This window comes from Nilaparvata lugens, chromosome 10 (assembly GCF_014356525.2).
Source record: "Nilaparvata lugens isolate BPH chromosome 10, ASM1435652v1, whole genome shotgun sequence".
Lineage (NCBI taxonomy): Eukaryota > Metazoa > Arthropoda > Insecta > Hemiptera > Delphacidae > Nilaparvata > Nilaparvata lugens.
Window position 1 is genome coordinate 6,660,871 of NC_052513.1, and position 24,632 is coordinate 6,685,502.

General features: G+C 34.7%; 1 protein-coding gene across 1 annotated transcript in view; it reads right to left on the reverse strand.

Annotated features, from left to right (window-relative positions):
• LOC111044922 (zinc finger protein 236) overlaps window positions 1–24,632 on the reverse strand; it is a 57,168-nt gene that overhangs the window by 26,042 nt on the left and 6,494 nt on the right. The window contains 13 exon segments of the mRNA XM_039436604.1: window positions 632–747; window positions 1,558–1,756; window positions 3,342–3,578; window positions 5,661–5,833; window positions 6,278–6,432; window positions 6,434–6,453; window positions 15,179–15,290; window positions 16,592–16,670; window positions 16,838–16,919; window positions 19,589–19,758; window positions 21,889–22,006; window positions 22,698–22,847; window positions 23,909–24,049. Coding sequence (XP_039292538.1) covers window positions 632–747; window positions 1,558–1,756; window positions 3,342–3,578; window positions 5,661–5,833; window positions 6,278–6,432; window positions 6,434–6,453; window positions 15,179–15,290; window positions 16,592–16,670; window positions 16,838–16,919; window positions 19,589–19,758; window positions 21,889–22,006; window positions 22,698–22,847; window positions 23,909–24,049 — 1,752 coding nt within the window.

Genomic DNA, 24,632 nt, shown 5'->3' on the forward strand with positions numbered 1-24,632 from the left:
GCTTTTTCTATACTGTGAAAGACTTGCACAGAATATCCGTAGCGTCGCTGTGCGAAATTTCAATCTTTTCATGCAAGCCCATATGACTGCATAAATTACGTTTGAGAACAAAGTAAATGTAGAGTTGTCAATTGTCAATATCATATCCAGTTTGCATGACAAGATAAACATTTTGCACAATTTAACAACACGGATGTTTTGCCCTTGTCTTAATTTGTTTATTCAGATTATATGTCGAAACACAAAAAAATTCAATTAGATCAGCACATTTCACCAACTAATTAAAAATTCAAAGAAACAAAACAGCTCACAAACAGTAGAAGACAAAACTCCAAAAAATAGTAATGTAAAGCTGCGTTTACACCAAACTTAATCCTTATAGATTCTATTAGATTGAACATAACTTATCATACACATGATGAACATATGTGTAAGTTATTAACATTTTGTTAATAGCTTTGGTGTAAACGCAGCTTTAGTATAGTTACACACACATCGATTTTTGACTTACATGAAACCTAGATTGATTTTGTGAATAATAATTTAAATTATCAAATAATTATTTGGATGATTCACCAATTTAATTTTCAACAGAACCAGTTCAAAAATAATATGAGCAGTTGATTGTCACCTGTGTAAGACCCTCTTGCATGGGTAGATTGGGAATCATGATCGTTTCCCCATTTTCTGTCAGTGCATGGAGGGTATGTGTACCTTGATCAACACTAATAATGTGTTCCGTTCCATCTAAAAAGAAAACAGTGAATATAAATTAATCGAAATAATGGTCTTGAATAATATTTATTACAGTATTGAAATGACAAATAGAAAACTTTAAAAAATAATAGTTTGATGTTTCAGGAAACCTTAATATACACAGAGGATTTAGTTATTTTTTAGTCTGTCTTTCATTTTGTTTTAATCTTTATTCATACAAGCACAAATCTTAACAATAAATGGAAGATGAAAGCAGCCTTAGTCAAAAACTGATTCTCTACAAATTTCATCTCAAAAATTATAAATTGATAACAAATGCGTCCCAATAATGATTATCCTAAAATTTGTTTATTATACATAAAATATGACAAAATATATAGGGTTGGATAATGAAGAATGGAGGATTTTGAATAGCTGTTAAGACGTGTCCACACTGAAAAAATGTTCGACATACATGTTCGGCAAACATGTTTGTTGAGGAGCTCAGAGACAAACATTTTAAAAAGTTTGGATAATCGTTGTTTGTCAAACAAAAAAATACTGTTTTTTTAAACATTTTCTGTGCTGACAGCTGTAAAACAGCTATAAAACATAAAACCTGTTCTCCTCATTTACAAATATTTTGTTTGGTAACACTGGGCCACGGGTAAACATTATTTGACAAACATAATAACATTTTCAAAAACATGTTTGAAAAAACATTTTTGAACGGAACTTCTTTTTTTATCTTGTGTCTATCTCAAATGATACCATTTTAATATTCAGAGTAGAAAAATTTTAGTGAAAATGATTATGTACGAAAAATAGCATCTGTTAAATGGCATACGAATTTGACTTTACCATTCAATTGATAGGTATCCTGACCGATGAGTTGCATTGTGCCGACATCGACCTCCACCGTTTCACCCGTTTGCAAGCCAATGTTAGGGTCAAGTATCGGCACCTCATGTTGGGCCTCAACTGGGCCACCAATTTCTTCGATATTATTCACCTCGTCAACAAAGCACGGCGATGGATCATCAGGAGATTGGTTCAACAACTACAACAAATTGAAAGATTGAACGATTTCAATAATGATGTACATCATAGTTTTTAACTGATGACAAGAAAAATAATTCACAAAATGTACATTAATATTGATTCGAAGTAGAGCATTACAGAAACAAAACCCAACCAATAACTATGGTTAAATCAAAACAGAGAATTCTGGGTGGAATCCACAATTTCCCATTTGTTGGAGCGATCAATGGGGAGGATTCTCTATCATATATTTCAAGAATGTATTGGTGCAGGAGGAAGCCATCTAAACTCTAAAGGAAGTAATTTTCAAAAACTGATGAATTGCCATTATTATTTTCTTATAAATGACATGAACCTATTTAATATAAATAATTTATATAATATTTCATTTATATTTTTATATTATCCCTCATTCATCAATATACACTGATATAACTGATATTTTATCAATAATTGATATTTTTCCCTTCCCACTTATTCTAGGAATTGAATAAAAAAATTCAGTTATTGTGAGTCATCTGCTATAATATGTGATATTCTGTCACCGCTACTATAATGAGGTCTACGTTACAATGACAGTATTTGATGTTGCTGTCCTTGTCTATCATTCGGCATAGCAGATAGAGCTATACTTACTTGTCTACCTCTACAATGTTAACAGATCAGTTTTCAAATTGTAGAAATATAATTAATTAACAAAATATTTAATTCCAATTATAAATATATAAATTGAAAAATATTTTTTCTTGGCGAATAAAATATGATTGATTATTTTAAACAAGAATTAAAAGTTAATATTACATAAGATATTCCGGTATCAGCTATCCTCTATAGAAGACAGTGGCAAGGAAGAGAATCGGCAACACTGTCTCCTATTTTTCTTCACTGCTGCCATTATAATGTGGACCTCACAATATTCATTCATTCTTTTTTTGATTCAAGATACATTAAAATGATTGGGGAGGTTCAAAGAGACGTAGACAAATTTCCTCCCCGAAATTTTGATTCGTTCAGAGGTAAGGTTGTTTTTCCACTTTATAAAATGTGTGTCCAATTTACTGAGCAGATACAAACATAAAATTTTGAATTTAGAAATATTGAGAACCAAATTAATCAAAATTACTCTCACTGAACAATTGAAACTGTAAATTATGGTAAGATATTTAGAGTTTCAATTTATAATAATACCACATGTACTATATATAGGCCTAGTGTGATCCACGTTATAATGACAGTATTTAATTAGCATTGGTGTTGCTATCCTTGTCTATCATTCGACATAAAAGATTGCGCTGTCTTTCTATAGCTCCGCAACGTTGCCAAATCCGTCTTTAACATTATAGAAATATAATTTATTAAGGCAGAAAATCGGCAACGCTGTTCCTCTATCTTCAACTACTGCCATTATAACGTGGACTTCACTATAGTAGGCTATATTACAGTTTTGCAATATACTAGTACATGTGGTAAACCAGGTTGGGTTAGCAAGTTAGCAAGCAAATTCCAAAAAACCTTGAGGTTCTACTGTCTCCAGGTTCCTTTTTTCCCCTAAAAATTCAGTATAGAGATAAAAAGTCGACAATAAAAGTGGAAAATGGTTTTACCTCAGCTATGGCAAGAGTGGAATGCGTCTTGATATGAACTCTGCAAGAGTAGTTTGACTTGAAACTCTGACTGCAATAAGGGCAGATGAAAGGCTTGCCGAAGTAGCTGTGTGTCTGCTTGTGCCTGGTCAGTGTGCTCTTGGTGGTGAAATGTTTGCCGCACTCATCGCAGCCGAAATTCTTCAAGCCCAAATGCGAGTTCTTGTGCGCTTTCAGGACTGCATTCGAGATGAAATGCTCTACAAATAACAAAATAAACTTCATTAGTAAATAGTATGAAATTATTCGTGAAATAGAATAGAATAGAATTACTTTTTTATTCGAAATCATGTCGAATAGAAATAAAATACAGTCAGAGCTCACCAATCATAAAAACTATCTCAACTTAGCACGAAATGTGGAAATTGTGAGAAGTGAATATTCCCAATAGTTTTCTCATATTACTGAACAGTTCTATTTTATTCATCTATTTATTCAATAATTCAGTATTACACAACTTCCAGAAAAATACCACAGGCTTAAGTCCAAAAGGTCTCAATTATAAAGTTACAGATTACATAATAGATTAATTCGATTAATTTACAAATTATTCAACACAACAATGAATCCTTAATGGAGTTTCTTAGACACATTACTTTTCAAATTTAGATGATTAACATATTATTTAAACATAGGTAGTCAGAAATAAGATTACGCCCTATTATCACATTTCGACACAATTCCTTCTAAGAGTTTTCATTATTATCTTTAGTAATTATCTGGTTCAAATCACACAAATATTTATTTATTCAGCAAATTACTATATTGAACGTTGACGATCTACTAATTAATTCTACAACTAATATTCGAAAAAAAATTATCGAACCAATTCCACCATGATTTTTAACCACATTTAATGGAAAATACAACAAGCTTTCTTCTAAGTCTAGTTTTCTTCAAGTAAAACTGTTAGCAATTACAGTGGAACCTCGATAAAGTATACACCTTATAATACATTTTTTATGCAATACCTTGAAACGTCTGTATAGACGTTTAATGTCGTGATCACGATTTAGTACAGACCTCGTAATAGTAATTTTTTTGAGCGGTCCCTTGAGATGTACTATATCGATGTTCCACTGTATCGTAAAAATAATCGGTCATTTATTACCTAGTCATCTGGTCATTTCACAAGTGATAGGGCCGTAACACACGAGGCATTTTTCAGACGAGTCGGCAGGGCACGACAGGACAGAAAGCTCTCCGATTGGCTGATTCTCGATACGCTAACCCAATCAGCAAATCATGGAGCTTCCTGTCCTGCCGTACCAAGCCCGTCTGAAAAAACGCCTCGTGTGATTCAGCCTTTACAATCGGGTGAGATTCATATTGACCAAAATTCAAGTATGCTAAAAAAATTGATCAAACAACATTATTATTATTATTACTATTTAGCGTAATGCAGATACACAACAATTATATAGCTCATGAGTCTCAAATGCCTAGATATACACTGTATATTTCCAAATTCTTTGGGATGTTGTGTAGTTTTCGATCAGAAGATAAGTTTGTCTGACCGCCATAATTTGCTAGTCCATTTAGCGTTACCCAATGTGACCATGGAGGTGAACTAGCCTCCGTTATTTGAAATTATCGACACATTTCAAATAATATCAACATATTGCCATTTAAAAGCAAAAACCTAACCTTCAATTTTACGTTTAAAACATAGTTAAACAGAACCTTTTAGGTTATGACAGAGAAAACTTATACGATAAACGATACGAAAACTTATAAGATTGTTCTATTCTATGGTTATGTTCATCTAATTTTTCAATTAGACACATAGAAATCTGGCTGATCTGAGATCCTCCCTTACAATCTTGTGTGAAATAGATAAATTATTGATTGAAGTAAATATGGTAAATTATATGTAAATGGGCTAAGTAACTCCAAGAAATGTATTTTATAAGTTGAAATATCAAGTGATTCGTCATGAAAAAAAATAAATCTCTCATAATGTTATTATCATTGGGGAAAGATTACATAAGAAGACATCCCATGGTGTAGGGCGTTTATGTTCCAAATTTCACTGTTAACTCATAGTAGTGTAGTATTAACTCCTAGTAGTTCTATTTCGTGAAGCTTTGTGACGCTGGTAGTCTCATGCTGTAACGTTTAAACACTCTCACCCGGCCAAAACAGTAATAATAGACAGAAATCGGCTTGAGTTGACATAAATCAATTTGAAGTAAGGAACATAGACGACCTTTGCCATGGTATATCTTCTTATGCTATATTTTGTTGTTTGTTATTATCAGGTGTTTTGTTATTGTTAACCTACCTTGGACACATATCGCACAGGAATGGCCGTTCACCAGTGTGAGTACGCATATGAATTGTGAGATTGCTGGTTTTGCGAAAGCGGGAATCGCACTCTGTACACTTGTGTGGCCGATCCTCCTCAGACCCTATTGCTACCTTTCCGGCCTCCAAGTACACTTCCATAAGACCTGAAACAACATATTATCAAACTTACAACATTTCAGAATAAATTCTGTAAATTAGTATTTGTAGATCAATTTTCCAATATAATAAAGATTTCATTATAAGGTCGAGAAGTGATACTAAAGAAGGCTTGATTTCATACAGGTACCGTAACCGCCTTCTCGGGTCCGTACTAAAATTTTGTGCCATACTACCAACAAAATATATAAAAATAAATTGACAACAGATATCTAAAACAGTACAGAAGTAATATTTTCAATAAATTCAATCATTCAATATAATAAAGATTTTCTTATAAGGTCGAGAAGTAATTGATACTAGAGAAGGCTTGATATCATACCGGGTGCCTTCTCGGGTGCGTACTACAATTTTGTGCCACACTACCAACAAAAATAAATCAACAAAATATATTTTAAACAGTAGAAAAATAATAATAGTTTGGTGAATACCTTCTTCTGTCATGATAAGCGGTTCAGGCAAAACGACTGACTTATCTAGTCCGTTTGACGACTGCTCCATCTCAAGTAGAGCGTGCGCATTCTGGATATGTAACGCTCGTTCGCTGAGGGTTGAGAAACGCAGCAGGCAGTGCTTACAGTGATAGCGTTTCTGTCGCAGATGCGATCTGCAAATCACAACATATCACAAATCAAAACTGCAACTGAGCTTATTAAAAAAATCAAAACGAAAGCTTGATTGGAGGAAGTGGCGGTCCTAGCTGCAGGTAATACATTTTTATCATACAGATAGAGATAACAATAGTTTGTTCACTCATCTCATGCCCAGTCACTGCAATAATAGCTGGTAATAGTAACCATGTTGGTCCAGTAAGCAGACCCAGCCTGGTAACCCCAACGTAGGGCAAGGAAACCAGATGAAAAAAAAAGAAATGGAATTTTATTACTAACTAATCCGCATGTTGGCCCAGCATGGTAATGCCTACTCCACATCTTGGCCAGCGCTGGCCAACCACCCATCCACACACTGGCGTTGGTCGACATTGGCCTTCATTGGGCCAACATATAGATGCGGTATTACACGGATGTTCAATAATGAAATAATTAAATGATTACATAAAGATTCTGAATTTACTGAAAATGGACATAGGATTATTCTCATTGGTATTGATCAATCAATTTTAGTTTAATAATTAAAGCAAATTTTACCAATTTGTGATTCAAAGTTTACGCAACAATAAAAGTCCATGCAAACAGAGCTTTTTCCAAGTGACTCCGTAGAGTAATTGGTAGCACGCGAGGCTCATGAATCAAATTAAAGGTTGCGAGTTCGAATCCATTCAACTTTTTTTTATTAAGGCTGTGCAAGGGCTAAAAATAAACTTTCTACTGGTGATATTTTTCAAAGTTTTTGATTTGTATACTATCAAGCTATCAAAATTAAAAAGTTTTCTCAGGAAAACATTTTTTTTCGATCATCACTTTTTGAGATATGAGCGCCTAAAGTTAAAATATTTGTGCCAGTACATTTCAAGTTCGGTGAATGATAAAACCATGAGATTCTTCATGGTATTGTTGATCTAATAAAACAAAAATTTTCTGAGTATATCATTTTCTCAGAAAGTTATTCGATTTACTAAAAATGAACAAAAATAACTTTTAGTTGAGTTATTTTCGGCAATTTTTGGTAAATTGAATAACTTTCTCAAAATTGTTATACTCAGAAAAATTTTGTTTTATTAGATCAACAATACCATGAAGAATCTATCCTTAAAATCTCATGGTTTTATCTTTCACCGAACTTGAAATGAATAGAGATAATTAACACCGGTATGTACATCATAGAACGTTCCGCAATGTTCATGGAGAACCAGGCTCTCAAATTTTTCAGCCATGACATTCTTCTTCTGCCGACCCCTCTCCTTCCTATTACTATTCCTTGCAATATGCCCTGTAGGAAATCATAAAGGTGTCGGTTTCTCATAATATGCCCCGAGTACTGCAACGTTCTCGCTTTTATACTATTTAGGAGCACTCTTTCTTTACCCATTCTTCTAAAAATTTCGGCATTAGTCACACAATCCATCAATGAAACCCTCAAAATTCTCCTAAACAACCATGTTTCTCCTACAGACATGTTTACTGGAACGTTTTCTTTTTTTTGATGTAAGAAAACTACTCAAGTTTGACAGTGTATTCCAGAAACAAAGAAAGCTCTTTTTGAAAAATCTCTGATTTAATCAATATAATTATGAGGTTTGAGTGCATTGCAGAATAAATCCTGTAAATTGATATTTATAGCTCAATTATCCAATATAATAAAGATTTCATTATAAGGTCGAGAAGTAAGTGATACTAGAGAAGGCTTGATTTCTTACAGGTACCGTAAATGCCTTCTCGGGTCCATACTAAAATTTTGTGCCATACTACCAACAAAATATATAAAAATAAATTTGCAACGGATATTTCCAACAGTACAAAAATAATCATATTTTCAATAATTCATTATAATAAAGATTTTCTTATAAGGTCGAGAAGTAATTAATACTAGAGAAGGCTTAATTTCATACCGGGTGCCTTCTCGGGTGCGTACTACAATTTTGTGCCATACTACCAACCAGCGGCGGCTCGTCCTATGTGTTCAATGGTTCATTGAACCCCCAGAATTCAATCAACTTCCTATACAATGATGAATTTGCAACTCAAATAATATTATATTTTTATTTTATACTCATGAAATGACATCACAACAATTTTCATCTACGTAAACTTGACGTCGATGTTTTGCTGCCGGAGTGGCTTGAAACAGCACCAAATGGCGCGACGAGAAGGGTGGTGGAGGAAAGCAGTGTTCATTCCTCAATCTGTACCCAAAAACAGGGCTGAGTGAGGTAGTAGAACGGAGGAGGGGAATCGGTTGGTAGCAGGAATTCACAATCCTGCCTGGACCAAGAATGAACGAGTTCATCCGAGAGTAGCCGAACCTAGCCGAGGCAAGTGAAGCATTCCGTAAACCTCGGAATGAATCTTAAGTATTCGTGATACGGATTCAGTATCAGTGCCATCTTGAACTTGCTCTAACCAATAAATTTAAATTTGGTGGCAGTTACATTAAAAAGCAGCAGTAAACAAGAAGCAGCCAATCGTGACAGTTTTGAGGTTATACGCACGGTACGGTTTCGCGTATACACTGTATTCAGTTGTGATAGATTTCCGCATTTTTCGTTACATAAATTTGTTCTGCGTGTTGAAGAATATAGTACTTTCTAGTGTGTTTCGGTATTGGGGAGGACTAGCACAAGGTTACCTTATTTTTTTTCTCCCTATCATTTTTGATGATATACTTGTATAGATCAATAAAGAATAACAATAAATTTTATTTCTTCATGATGTGATAAAAAAATATGTTGTTAATTTTACTTGGATAATGATTCAAATCAAGTGCCGTATTGTGTAATCAGTTTCTCTTATTTGAAGTGAATAAAACAACCATGCTTCTTCTTCTTCTTCTTTGTCTCTCCCCAGTATGCCTTACAGCGTTGGGGTAGCCTCGGTCCACTTCCTCCATTTATCTTATCCCTATCCATCGCCATCCTCCTCATCTCCCGAACCGTCTTCCCTCTTCTCTCCCTATCTCCTCAATGCGATCCTCATATGAATAACCTCGGGCGCCCCAACGTTCTTCTTCTTCCTGTACTCTAACATTTACAACTGTTTTGGCCTTGCTTTCGTCCCTCATCCGTTGTACATGTCCATACCAACCCAGCTGCCTCGTTTCTATTCTTTCCCCAACATCTCTCATTCCCACTTCTTCCCTTATTCTAGTATTTCTTACTCTATCCCTTCTAGTCTTACCAACTGTCTTTCTGTGGCATTTCATCTTCTACAGTCCTTATCTTATTTTCGTGGCTTGATTTTATTGGCCAACTTCGCTTCCATATAGCATGATGGGCTCTATTATTGTTCTGTATACCTGGTTCTTTATCTTTTTATCAGCTCTCGTTTTCCAAATATACAGTCTTTTATTGCATAGTAGGCAACAGCTCCCTTTCTCACTCTGTTCAGCACCTCCCTATCAATCCTTCCATCCTCCGAAATCACTGTACCCAGGTATTCATATTTCTCCACCTGTTCCATCTTCTCTCCATCACCATTATATGCATATTATCTCTCATTCCCTTTGACACTGCCATCACCTTGCTTTCCTTGACATTAAGACCATATGCCTTGATTTCAATTCCTCTGCCCATTCAGTTGTTGACTGTTGCAAATTTTTTCTTTGAATCACAATTCAAGACAATGTCGTCGCGACAGAAGAGCTCTTGCACCGATCGGCCTCATATTCCAGTAACCCACCAGCGTGTTCAATGCGTTACGTTTAATTATGAGTTGTATGGGACAAGATGTTGTGGTATTTCTCCATAAGAAAAAGACACTGATATTGTTAGTAACACTATATTACATTTTCTATTCATTATAGAACAATTATACACTTCCGAAATCATTTTATCCATTTTATAAAAACGATTCAATAAATCTCAACTAGATATCCTTCACTAATATATTGAAGCTTCTTTTCTGTTCTTTACAACAGGAAAGAGCCTACTCTTCCTCAAAAGTAATTTGACAGTTTTGATTTCCATAGTGAAATTCAAATTGCAGAAGATATTCCTTATTAAATAACAAGACTTGACATTATTGTCACATCTACTCGTAGTGATTGAAGTTTAGTTTGGTTTACTAGATTTTCATATTGATACAACCGAAACTAGAACTCAATTTTTCAATAGATAGGTCTAAGTGGATGAGACAATTCATTTTCAAATTTCAATCCATTCTAATCAATAAAAAGTATAATTTCAAAAATATGTTTCACCTTTTTGGCTGAATTGAGCATCACAGAATTCACATGGAAGGGCTTGGCTCGGAGTGTTTTAATTTGTGTATTTTCATTGAGCCTTTTTTGGTTGAAAGCCTTTGAGCAGACATCACACTGTGAAACTCAATAGCAATTATTTTAAGTAGTTTTTATAAATAGCAATTATTAACCTCACTACATGCTACATGAAAGCCACTACATCAATCTAATTTGTATGGAAGGAGCAGCATGACTAGCGGATGGTTTGTGGGATTCACTTAGGTGCTAAACCTAGATTTTCAGATACAGTAAACATGATCCAAGGTAGATTATCCAAATAGTTTTTCTTAAAAACACTGAGAAATTGAACTTATGTGAATTTTTAGCAGTGTTTGAGCTCACGCTTGACTGATCAATATAACTAATAACCTGATCAACTTTCCAATGTTTCTCTTAAGGCCCTCATCCACGGTCAGTTTATGGAGACCAGTACCAACTTATAACATCAGGCCCCTCAAATAGAATAACACACTAATTTTACATCATATTACCATATATTTATTTTTGTTTTTGGGGCCTGATGTTATAAGTATGCAAAGTTAGTAGACTGTCTACTAACGTTGATAAGTAGGTACTAGTTTGTACAAACTTGGCACATCATCAAAACCTAACGTTACCTGCACATGCCCATTACGGTGCTGTGTAAGTTATGATGGCTTTGTGCCGTTAGAGCCATATGTACTATCTGTGTTTACTATTTCTGTTAACGCTAATCCACCAATGCATTAAGATATTCATAATAAAAGGTTTGATATAGTTACCTTGATGGCTTCTCCCCGGTATGTATGCGTTTATGCCTTACCAACTGACTAGGCTTCTGAAATGTTTTACGACACGTTTCACACTCATGCAGGTGATTGCCTTTTTTGCCCGGCTTCTTATTTTTGCGTATTCCTAACGAGCTTTTCATCTGAAAAATGAGTAATTAACTATAATAACGATATATGACAATAAAGGATACAGAGTTCTCTTTTATTGATTGATTATCTACAATATATATTCAATTCAATATGAAAAGAAGAGCCCTCAAATAATCATATAAAATCACGTTAGAAATAGTAGACTGATATTTTTCGAGTTTCAAAACATAATCGATCAGTAATTATTATTACTGTATAATAATAATAATAATAATTATTATTACTATTTCCATCTCTAAAATTGATCAGCGTGAAATGGTGATTTGTGAGAATGTGTAACAAGAAACCAGTATATGTTTACTATTTCTATACATTTGATGAGACAATTCATTTTCAAATTTCAATCCATTCTAATCAATAAAAAGTATAATTTCAAAATATGTTTCACCTTTTTGGCTGAATTGAGCATCACAGAATTCACAATGGAAGGGCTTGGCTCCGGAGTGTTTTAATTTGTGTATTTTCATTGAGCCTTTTTGGTTGAAAGCCTTTGAGCAGACATCACACTGTGAAACATCAATAGCAATTATTTTAAGTAGTTTTTATAAATAGCAATTATTAACCTCACTACATGCTACATGAAAGCCACTACATCAATCTAATTTGTATGGAAGGAGCAGCATGACTAGCGGAATGGTTTGTGGGATTCACTTGTAGGTGCTAAACCTAGATTTTCAGATACAGTAAACATGATCCAAGGTAGATTATCCAAATAGTTTTTTCTAAAAAACACTGAGAATTGAACTTATGTGAATTTTTAGCAGTGTTTGAGCTCACGCTTGACTGATCAATATAACTAAGCCTGATCACTTTCCAATGTTTCTCTAAGGCCCTCATCCACGGTCAGTTTATGGAGACCAGTACCAACTATAACATCAGGCCCCTCAAATAGAATAAACACACTAATTTTACATCATATTACCATATATTTATTTTTGTTTTGGGGCCTGATGTTATAAGTATGCAAAGTTAGTAGACTGTCTACTAACGTTGATAAGTAGGTACTATTTGTACAACTTGGCACATCATCAAAACCTAACGTTACCTGCACATGCCCATTACGTGCTGTGTAAGGTTATGATGGCTTTGTGCCGTTAGAGCCATATGTACTATCTGTGTTTACTATTTCTGTTTAACGCTAATCCCATTGCATTAAGATATTCATAATAAAAGGTTGATATAGTTACCTTGAATGGCTTCTCCCCGGTATGTATGCGTTTATGCCTTACCAACTGACTAGGCTTCTGAAAGTTTTACGACACGTTTCACACTCATGCAGGTGATTGCCTTTTTTGCCCGGCTTCTTATTTTTGCGTATTCCTAACGAGCTTTTCATCTGAAAAATGAGTAATTAACTATAATAACGATATATGACAATAAGGATACAGAGTTCTCTTTTATTGATTGATTCATACAATATATATTCAATTCAATGAAAAAGAAGAGCCCTCAAATAATCATATAAAATCACGTTAGAAATTAGTAGACTGATTTTTTTCGAGTTTCAAAACATAATCGATCAGTAATTATTATTACTGTATAATAATAATAATAATAATTATTATTACTATTTCCATCTCTAAAATTGATCAGCGTGAAATGGTGATTTGGTGAGAAATGTGTAACAGAAACCAGTATATTTTTACTATTTCTATACATTTGAAGAGAAAATTCTCATTTCAAGTATTTTGAAATTTAGTATTTTGAATAATACTATTGTTATCATTTTGTAGATCCACCTATAATTAATTGAACACTACTGAACAGATTATCTTTGGAAAGTACTGTATAAGGCATAAAGTATTGTTTATATTTATATTTCCAAAAACAGATTTAAAATGTCAATGGTGGAGTGTCGTAGTCGAGTGGATAAGATGCTGGCTTTTTATAATTCAGAGGCCGGTGTTCGTATCCCGTCCCAGGCAAGATATTTTTTTCTTGGGTCACTCCCTGTTTCGAATGCACACGTTAAGTCCTCATTTCGGATGTTTCAGATTATTAGGCACTAGCTGGCCCGGCGAACTTCGTACCGCCAAATAGTTAATGCATCTCATGACAAACTTGAGCTGGATGCACACCTGAGGAGGCGCGATGCGGCATTTTGAATCCAGGTGCTTCTTGCTTATTGGTTTGAATGGAATAACTCACATACACACTGAATCGGGCATGGCGAGGAACGGTGTAATAAGGCAATCTCCATAAGATCAACACTTTGTATCACCAAGCCGCGCCTCCTCAGGTGTGCTTAGCCTATCTGATGCACTATAGTTTTATGAGAACTATCCAATGAGTATTTACATTTATATCTCAATATGGACTTCATATGTGCTTAGTTAGTTGTGCAGCAGTTTGTATTTTTAGATATAGTTTAATGCAGCTTGCTGAGAAATTTAATAGTATATCTCCTTGCTGCTGATTTTCCCGTGCATATTCTAAATTTACAGCATTCCGAGTTCTACGACCCAAGTTTGGACGTTGTTCGTATCGCGGCATTATTATTAGAATTTTGTGAATCAAACCGATCTACCGACGGCTGTTGGATGACGTAATGATTATAACAGCTGATTTCTATTTCTGTGTGTTGACAGCTCACAAATCTTCTCCCATAAGGATTACAAGTAAAATTTGAAGGACCTTAGGAAAGAGTCCTGAAGTCGGATCGAAAATTTGATAGGCCATAAACCTGCTCCGCCGGTTAGAAAGAGCTCTAACCACCTTGCATGAGATTCTTCAAAATAAATATAATATGGAGATAAATAAGATAAAGACAGAAGTAATGGTCTGCTCAAAAGTCCCAGAGAATGTGTCCATTGAATTAGATAATCACGCCCTGAAGCAAGTAAAAATGTTCAAATATCTTGGAAGCATTATATCAGGAGATGGAAAAGATAGACTGGATATAAAGGGCCGAATCAGAGAAGCTAAGGGTATGTTTATTAGTAAAAGGCAGCTTCTTTCCTCAAATAGTCTAACCTTGGAAATAAGAAAGAGACTAATAAAGAGTTGCATTTGGAGTATAGCTCTTTATGGGTCTGAAACGTGGACTATTGGTAAGGCTGAGGAAAAGACTCTAAATGCTTTTGAAGTGTAGTGTTGGAGGCGTATGCTCATAATAAAATGGACTGACAGAGTTACGAATGAGGAGGTATTCCAGAAGGCGGCAGAAAAAAGATCTCTTCTGAATTTCTGAAGGCCAGACGACATTCTTGGATTGGACACATAATAAGACACGACGCATTCACGTCAAGTATTCTGGAAGGTACAGTTGATGGACAAAGGGGTCGTGGGAGACCCCGACTACAGTATTTAAGACAAATGACGAAGGATATTGGTGCTATGAGCTATGAACAATGGAAGAGAGTAGCAATGGACAGATTTAGATGGAAGGCTGCCAACCAATCAAACGATTGAGCTGTAAGAAGAAGAAACCTGCTCCTGAGCATAACAAACATAGCTAAAAAATTATCATCAGATTCGGTGCACACATAAAAAAGTTATTGAATGTAAAAATTTGAGGCTCGATTTTTATTTATAATAATTATAGATTAACGTTACCTTAAACGGCTTTTCATGAGTGTGAATTCGAATATGTCTGACTAGATCTGATGGCTTCTTGAATAATTTTCCACAGTAAGTACATAAGTTGCCAGCAGATTTAGACTTCTTTCTGAAACAGTTCAAGAATTGGACACAACTCATTATTTAATGAAATAGACAAATCATTTCTTAAAAATTCATTATAATATACTGTTCTTTGTGTAAGCTTTGTTACTCCATTGCGACTAGTGCAAAAAACTGATCGTCAATAGGTATGATAGAATTGGAAGGCTTTTAGTTCGATTTTTTAGCCCATAAGGAAATTTCTTATGATTTTCATATTTGAGAAATGAACTTCAGTGGAGAGAATTGATGAGCCTTTTGTTCACTTACCATGCTACCTATATACCAAGCTATAAAAGAGTTTATTTAGAAAGTATAATGCCCGGTTTCACGAAGCTCAGTCAAGACATTTGAACATGGTAAAACCGGGTACGCTCTATATGAGTGTACTGGAATTATCGATAGAAGATATCGCCATATAAATAATAGGTTCAGTGCACTTGTTGTGAACTGTCCCCTATTTGACCATGTACAAATGTCTTGACCGTGCTTGATGAAACCAGAAATAAGAGTTTTCTCTAATCCTTGAAACGAATTCGGCAAGGCAGTTCATCGTTAAAAGTTCACATTACAGGTTAGAATTTGGGACATTAATAATTGTAAACTTTGGCCCGGTTGCACAAAAGCTAGTTAAATTTTAATCATGAATAAATGCCACGAGAACCAATAAGAGAAAACTTTATTGAAAAGAAGGCTTCTGTTATTGGTTCTCGTAAAATCATGCACGGTTAAAATTTATCAGGCTTTTGTGCAACGGGAGCTTTGAGAATTTATTTATTCAATACTATACAAAACACAATTTATTAAAATGATAAGAATCTAACGGTCTATGGTTATGCACCATCCACATTTAACGTTAAACTGCGATTACATGAAGGTATGGTCGCGTTTATTAAATGTGTTTCATTCGGGTTTAAACCAACAGCTTAAATATCTCTGTTTTAACCGACCGAGGTGATGCATATAGACCTAAGATATAACAAAAATAATTTAAATTTCTCGATCGAAGATGATAGGATGGGAAAATGTAGTTATTAGTTGAATTTCATGACCGATAGTGGATAGAGTTTGATAGTTAAAAGGTGGATATGGTGTTCAAACTGAAAAAAATCAAGTTGATTCCATTCATACAGAGAATGAGTAAATATTATTTCTTTTTTTTGCCCACATGCTTTTTGTGCGTGGGTAATGAGGCGGATGATAATGTGAGATGAATGAACCTACAGTTTTGGTGGGTTCCGAATATGATATGGCTTGTATTATTTTCAATTTGGAACAAAATGAGTGTAGTTTAGGCATGTAGCTTACCTGGCATTACGATTAGATTTTGATGTCGGTCGGCCTCCAACTTCGGGTCGATTAGAACTGTCTTGTCCCTCGTCGTTTTCTGGAAACAATCATCACATCATTATTTTATGTATCTGCGCTCGTAGATTTTGCAAGTAGAACATGTAATACTGAGCCAAATAACAATCTTACATTATAATTTGATTTTGACTATTACTTACAATAATTTTATCATCTTATAAGTTTGAAAAATTAAATAATCATTACCTTTATCTGAAGAATCTTTAGCAGTAGAATCACCCATCTCCATCAAATCTGTCTCTCCTGTGACCTTGTTAGGGTCATCGTCCTGGAAAAATGGTATGATAAAATCACATAAAATTCAATATATTGAATAATTTTTGTGTTTGAATAAACAATAATAAATGCAAAAACCATTAATTTAACATTGACAACAATTGAGACATATAAACTTTAGTATAATAAAAGACTGACCCAGTGAAGAGCAAAGCGCCGCTTATTTTGTTCACCAGACAACGTGATTTTTACCTCATGATTTCTCAATAGCTTTTTGATTTTAAAAGAAAATCTGATCAAGTGGTTAGCTATTAAATAAACATAAAACATCAAGAAATTCTTACAAAGAAAATAAAATGAAACACGTACAGGAATACTAACCTTTATTTTAGTAGGAACCACGATAGATTGTATTTTTATAATCAGTATTATTCTTCATAAAAATCTATATATATAAAAGCGAAATGGCACTCACTGACTGACTGACTGACTGACTGACTGACTGACTGACTGACTGACTCACTCACTCACTCACTCACTCACTCGCAGAACTAAAAATCTACCGGACCAAAAACGTTCAAATTTGGTAGGTATGTTCAGTTGGCCCTTTAGAGGCGCACTAAGAAATCTTTTGGCAATCTTTTGGAAATCTTTTAACTCTAAGGGTGGTTTTTAAGGGTTTAAAGTTCGTCTTTTAGCATGCATATTCTTCTTCTCCCAATCTCTTAATTATAATTGAAATTTCCATATCATATATCATATGTTACTATAGAGCTATAATCTAGATAGAGTACCTCTTCGAAACAGTTGTTAACTGGCAACTAAATTAATAATTTTGTCAGGTTGGCATTAAGTTGAGTTGACTTTGTTAGGTTGGCACCAAGTTGAAGATTTAAATGCATTTATCGCGGAAAAATTGATTGGGCACTGCTACTTCAATCCTGGAAATATTATATTACTAGCCATCAGGCTCGCTTCGCTCGCCATATCCGTTTAGCCAGACGTTTAGTCTGGACCCCCGACTGGATTGTCCTAACATATGATAAAAATTCTCAAATGAAAAATGCAGGCGAGCGAAGCGAGCCTGCTGATCTCATTCTTGGACGATCCAGTCGGGGGTCCAGGGGGCGGAGCCCCCTGGCTAGATGGATATGGCGAGCGAAGCGAGCCTGACGGCTAGTTTAGGATATAAATAGTTCTGTGTGAAGCCTGCTTTCCTCTCCCGATTAAATAATTATATAATATTTGTGAAGCTTTGAATAAATAGATACAAGAGTTATACGCCAACACGAGGACAGTTTGAAAAGTTTCTAACCTCGAAAATGACAACTTTAGTGAACTAGATCTGGTCTATATTTTTGTCCATACTTCAATAGTTATTCACTGAAATTTCAGCCATTTTATAAACGTAGTACCTATATTCATGGTACAGTCGTTTGAGTTAAGTCGATGCCTGGTATTGGGTTCGATTCAAACTCAGTCGCAAATAATCTGAGGCACCGATTTAGGCCTATTACCTCATATCATATTAGGATGAATTAATCACCGTTCATAAGTGAAAATCTAGGATAGTCGTATTCTACATTTTTATGAAGATTAATACTGAATATAAAAAAATACTATTTATCGCGGTTCTTACTAAAAAAGAAAATGTAGTATTATTATACGTGCATATTTTATTTGTTGGATGTTTTAATGTTATATCTCTATTTAATAGCTAACTACTTGATTAAATGTTCTCTTAAACCAAGAAATCATTGAAAGTGGAGTGCTAAGGATTTGGAATTGAACAATTATTGATCTGATGTGAGCAGAATCTCTTGCTGCACTCTTCATCGACTTACTCAAACGATTGTAACATGAATATAGGTACTACGCGTATAAAATGGCTGAGAATTTAGTGAATACCAAAATATAACCTGAAAGATACTTCAGATCTTGTCCACATTATAATAGAAGTAATTGATTAATAGTGATGTTGCTACCCTTGTCTATCATTCGAAAATACATATAGAGCTATCCTTTTCTACCTCTACAACCTTGCCAGATCGTTTCTCAACAATGTTGAAATATATAAATTCAACAAAATATTCCATCTCTATTATGAAAATGTATTAGTAATCATTGAAAACTTCATTCTCTTGACGAATAAAACGTAATTCATTATTAAAAAAAAAGAATAGTTGTAAATCAGATATACCGGTATCTATAGAAGGCATTAGCAAGGCTGAGAATCGGCAACACTGTCTCCCTACCTTTCTCTACTGCCATAAAAACGTGGACCTCACTATACGGCTGTTATCTTAACGGTTAGGTCCAAAACTTTTCGGACTAAGAAGGAACCGACTGACTACACCATAGAGAAAAGATAGCATAAGTAGATATCCCATGGTATAGGTCGTTCAAGTTCCAAATTTGAAGCCGTTGTTGTTAACTCAAGCCGACTACTGTCTATTATTACTGTTTTGGTAGGGTGTTAGTGTAAGAGCGGCACAGTATGAGAGACTACCAGCGTCACATAGCTTCACGAAAAGGAACTACTAGGACTAAGGCTTTAGTTAACAGTGAGATTTGGAACATGAACCTATACCATTGGATATAGGGCCTTAACAGCCCTATACCATGGGATATCTACTTATGCTATCTTTTCTCTATGACTAAACTATACTGGAATTTGTCTGTGAGCCTTTCAATGTTTGTATCGAATAAATAAATACTTACATCGTCATTTCCGTCAGTTTGTTTGGCGATGAGATCGCGATGAGTGCGATTGATGTGGGCATGCATACGACTGACCTTGCGGAACACACAGGTGCAAAAATGGCACGTGTACACCTTCTCTTCAGACCTTGGAATCGAATGCAGTCTCAGAACATGGGCTCGCAAGTTGCCTGCAATTCAACAACAACATCCTAATTAATGCAGCTTTGGAATAAGTTGAAAAACTGAATGAATACAAACTAATGAAAAGGTCTGGTAAATGTTTCTGAATAATCTGTAGTACCCAGATATCAAACCTTCAAACATATAAAGAAGTCGATCAGTTAATTATTTATAACAAAATAGAATTAAACATTAAAAGAAAAAGTAAGTCAAACTAATGATCTATATCACCGTTCAGCAGCTCAAAGAATAGAAAATTTTTACCATATTTTTAATTGATAATTCTATCCTAATTGTATGAGCTTGACATATTTTGCAATATTCTCGAATAGTCAGGGAACAATGAAGAAGTTTATGATAGTAAAAATAGATTTGTTGTCAGATTTGAAGAAATCATTGATGTTTTACAATTCAAAACTCAACAATCTAAGGATCACTAAAGTTTGTGGTTTACCTCAATTTATTGTGGAATTGTTAGAAATTCCCAACAAGTTATCCGAGTGCTTAGCGACTTACACACTCTGCAGCTGAATTATAGAAATTGATTTCTATGTGTAACCTTATCTAAATTTGGGAGAGGAATAGCACAAGGTTACCTTATTTTTTCTCCCTATCATTTTTGATGATATACTTGTATAGATCAATAAAGAATAAACAATAAAATTTATGTTGTTAATTTCTACTTGGATAATGATTCAAATCAAGTGCCGTATTGTGTAATCAGTTTCTCTTATTTGAAGTGAATAAAACAAACAATGCTTCTTCTTCTTCTTCTTTGTCTCTCCCCAGTATGCCTTACAGCGTTGGGGTAGCCTCGGTCCACTTCCTCCATTTATCCCTATCCATCGCCATCCTCCTCATCTCCCGAACCGTCTTCCCTCTTCTTCTCCCTATCTCCTCAATGCGATCCTCATATGAATACCTCGGGCGCCCCACCGTTCTTCTTCCCTGTACTCTAACATTTACAAACTGTTTTGCCTTGCTTTCGTCCCTCATCCGTTGTACATGTCCATACCAACCCAGCTGCCTCGTTTCTATTCTTTCCCCAACATCTCTCATTCCCACTTCTTCCCTTATTCTAGTATTTCTTACTCTATCCCTTCTAGTCTTACCAACTGTCTTTCTGTGGCATTTCATCTCTACAGTCCTTATCTTATTTTCGTGGCTTGATTTTATTGGCCAACTTTCGCTTCCATATAGCATGATGGGCTCTATTATTGTTCTGTATACCTGGTTCTTTATCTTTTTATCAAGCTCTCTTTTTCCAAATATACAGTCTTTTATTGCATAGTAGGCACAGCTCCCTTTCTCACTCTGTTCAGCACCTCCCTATCAATCCTTCCATCCTCCGAAATCACTGTACCCAGGTATTCATATTTCTCCACCTGTTCCATCTTCTCTCCATTCACCATTATATGCATATTATCTCTCATTCCCTTTGACACTGCCATCACCTTGCTTTTCTTGACATTTAAGACCATATGCCTTGATTTCAATTCCTCTGCCCATTCAGTTGTTGACTGTTGCAATTTTTCTTTTGAATCACAAATCAAGACAATGTCGTCGGCGAACAGAAGAGCTCTTGCACCGATCGGCCTCATATTCCAGTAACCCACCAGCGTGTTCAATGCGTTACGTTTAATTATTGAGTTGTATGGGACAAGATGTTGTGGTATTTCTCCATAAGAAAAAGACACTGATATTGTTAGTAACACTATATTACATTTTCTATTCATTATAGAACAATTATACACTTCCGAAATCAGTTTTATCCATTTTATAAAAACGATTCAATAAATCTCAACTAGATATCCTTCACTAATATATTGAAGCTTCTTTTCTGTTCTTTACAACAGGAAAGAGCCTACTCTTCCTCAAAAGTAATTTGACAGTTTTGATTTCCATAGTGAAATTCAAATTGCAGAAGATATTCCTTATTAAATAACAAGACTTGACATTATTGTCACATCTACTCGTAGTGATTGAAGTTTAGTTTGGTTTACTAGATTTTCATATTGATACAACCGAAACTAGAACTCAATTTTTCAATAGATAGGTCTAAGTGGATGAGACAATTCATTTTCAAATTTCAATCCATTCTAATCAATAAAAAGTATAATTTCAAAAATATGTTTCACCTTTTTGGCTGAATTGAGCATCACAGAATTCACAATGGAAGGGCTTGGCTCCGGAGTGTTTTAATTTGTGTATTTTCATTGAGCCTTTTTGGTTGAAAGCCTTTGAGCAGACATCACACTGTGAAACATCAATAGCAATTATTTTAAGTAGTTTTTATAAATAGCAATTATTAACCTCACTACATGCTACATGAAAGCCACTACATCAATCTAATTTGTATGGAAGGAGCAGCATGACTAGCGGAATGGTTTGTGGGATTCACTTGTAGGTGCTAAACCTAGATTTTCAGATACAGTAAACATGATCCAAGGTAGATTATCCAAATAGTTTTTCTTAAAAACACTGAGAAATTGAACTTATGTGAATTTTTAGCAGTGTTTGAGCTCACGCTTGACTGATCAATATAACTAAGCCTGATCAGACTTTCCAATGTTTCTCTTAAGGCCCTCATCCACGGTCAGTTTATGGAGACCAGTACCAACTTATAACATCAGGCCCCTCAAATAGAATAAACACACTAATTTTACATCATATTACCATATATTTATTCTTGTTTTGGGGCCTGATGTTATAAGTATGCAAAGTTAGTAGACTGTCTACTAACGTTGATAAGTAGGTACTAGTTTGTACAAACTTGGCACATCATCAAAACCTAACGTTACCTGCACATGCCCATTACGGTGCTGTGTAAGGTTATGATGGCTTTGTGCCGTTAGAGCCATATGTACTATCTGTGTTTACTATTTCTGTTTAACGCTAATCCACAATTGCATTAAGATATTCATAATAAAAGGTTTGATATAGTTACCTTGAATGGCTTCTCCCCGGTATGTATGCGTTTATGCCTTACCAACTGACTAGGCTTCTGAAATGTTTTACGACACGTTTCACACTCATGCAGGTGATTGCCTTTTTTGCCCGGCTTCTTATTTTTGCGTATTCCTAACGAGCTTTTCATCTGAAAAATGAGTAATTAACTATAATAACGATATATGACAATAAAGGATACAGAGTTCTCTTTTATTGATTGATTCATACAATATATATTCAATTCAATATGAAAAAGAAGAGCCTCAAATAATCATATAAAATCACGTTAGAAATTAGTAGACTGATATTTTTCGAGTTTCAAAACATAATCGATCAGTAATTATTATTACTGTATAATAATAATAATAATAATTATTATTATTACTATTTCCATCTCTAAAATTGATCAGCGTGAAATGGTGATTTGGTGAGAAATGTGTAACAAGAAACCAGTATATGTTTACTATTTCTATACATTTGAAGAGAAAAATTCTCAATTTCAAGTATTTTGAATAATACTATTGTTATCATTTTGTAGATCCACCTATAATTAATTGAACACTACTGAACAGATTATCTTTGGAAAGTACTGTATAAGGCATAAAGTATTGTTTATATTTATATTTCCATAAAACAGATTTAAAATGTCAATGGTGGAGTGGTCGTAGTCGAGTGGATAAGATGCTGGCTTTTTATAATTCAGAGGCCCGGGTTCGTATCCCGTCCCAGGCAAGATATTTTTTTCTTGGGTCACTCCCGTGTTTCGAATGCACACGTTAAGTCGTCGTTCCCGGCTGTCTAAAACCAGTCTTTAGGTCACGTCAGAGGCCCTGAAATTAATCGGGTACGACATGAAAACTCCGACATCAGACCTGAGCCAGCCAGATCACTCGATATAATTAACTTTGTTAATGGTATTGAGATAAACACTTGAACATATAATAATTAGAAGGTGAAATAATACAATGATACGAGCAATGTTACAACGATACAATGATACAGATAATACTGTATCATCATAATGATTCCTATTAATGGAAATTCATTTAAATCAAACTATTCTATTAGAAATTTATGCAGCTGGGGAATCCCTTGCAGCTGGAAGATAAAGAAATCCCTGAAAACTAGATGTTTGTAGATGAACAATAATAGAGATGAACCGTTCATACTGAAGATTAATTCATTTATTTGAAAGAATAATTAACTCACTTTATAATGGCACCTCATATGCTCCTTCAAAACAGACTCCTTGCTGTATTGTCGGCCGCAGTGTATACAACTGTAGACTTTTGCAGCTGGTTTCTTCACCCATTCTTGGTAATGTTCTGTTGTATGCTTATCCAATTGCAGCTAAAAAATGAAAGTTATTGAAACAGTCGATTACAAGGACATAATATTCATATTAACAATGCAACAAATCATCCAATTTAATACAGTAAAAAACAGATATAAAGTGTGTTTAGCAGTGAAATATCCTACATGGATTTCCATAAATTTTATTTATTCTGTCTGTTTTTTAAATCACTTTCGACGGTTTTACACGCCTTCACCGCTTGAATCCAGCTAATCGCATCATAAAATCAGATTATTTACTCAGATAAATAATCTTACAAAGTATTTTCAAACATTCTGTTTGCTAGGCTCAAACCGTTAGCGGAAAGGTGTGTAGGGAAGTATCAGACAGGATTCCTCTCCGGATGCTCTACAATAGATCAAATATTCTCGCTGCGCGACAGATTCTATAGAAGGCTAATGAATATAAAACAGGAACCTCCCACCTCTTCTTGGATTTCACCACGGCCTATGACAGTATACTGAGAGTAAGGCTATTCGAAGCAATGGAGGAATTTTACTTCCCAAGGAAGCTCATCAACCTTACAAAAGCATCCTTGTCTAAAGTTGTATGCTGGGTGAAGATACAAAACCATCTGCC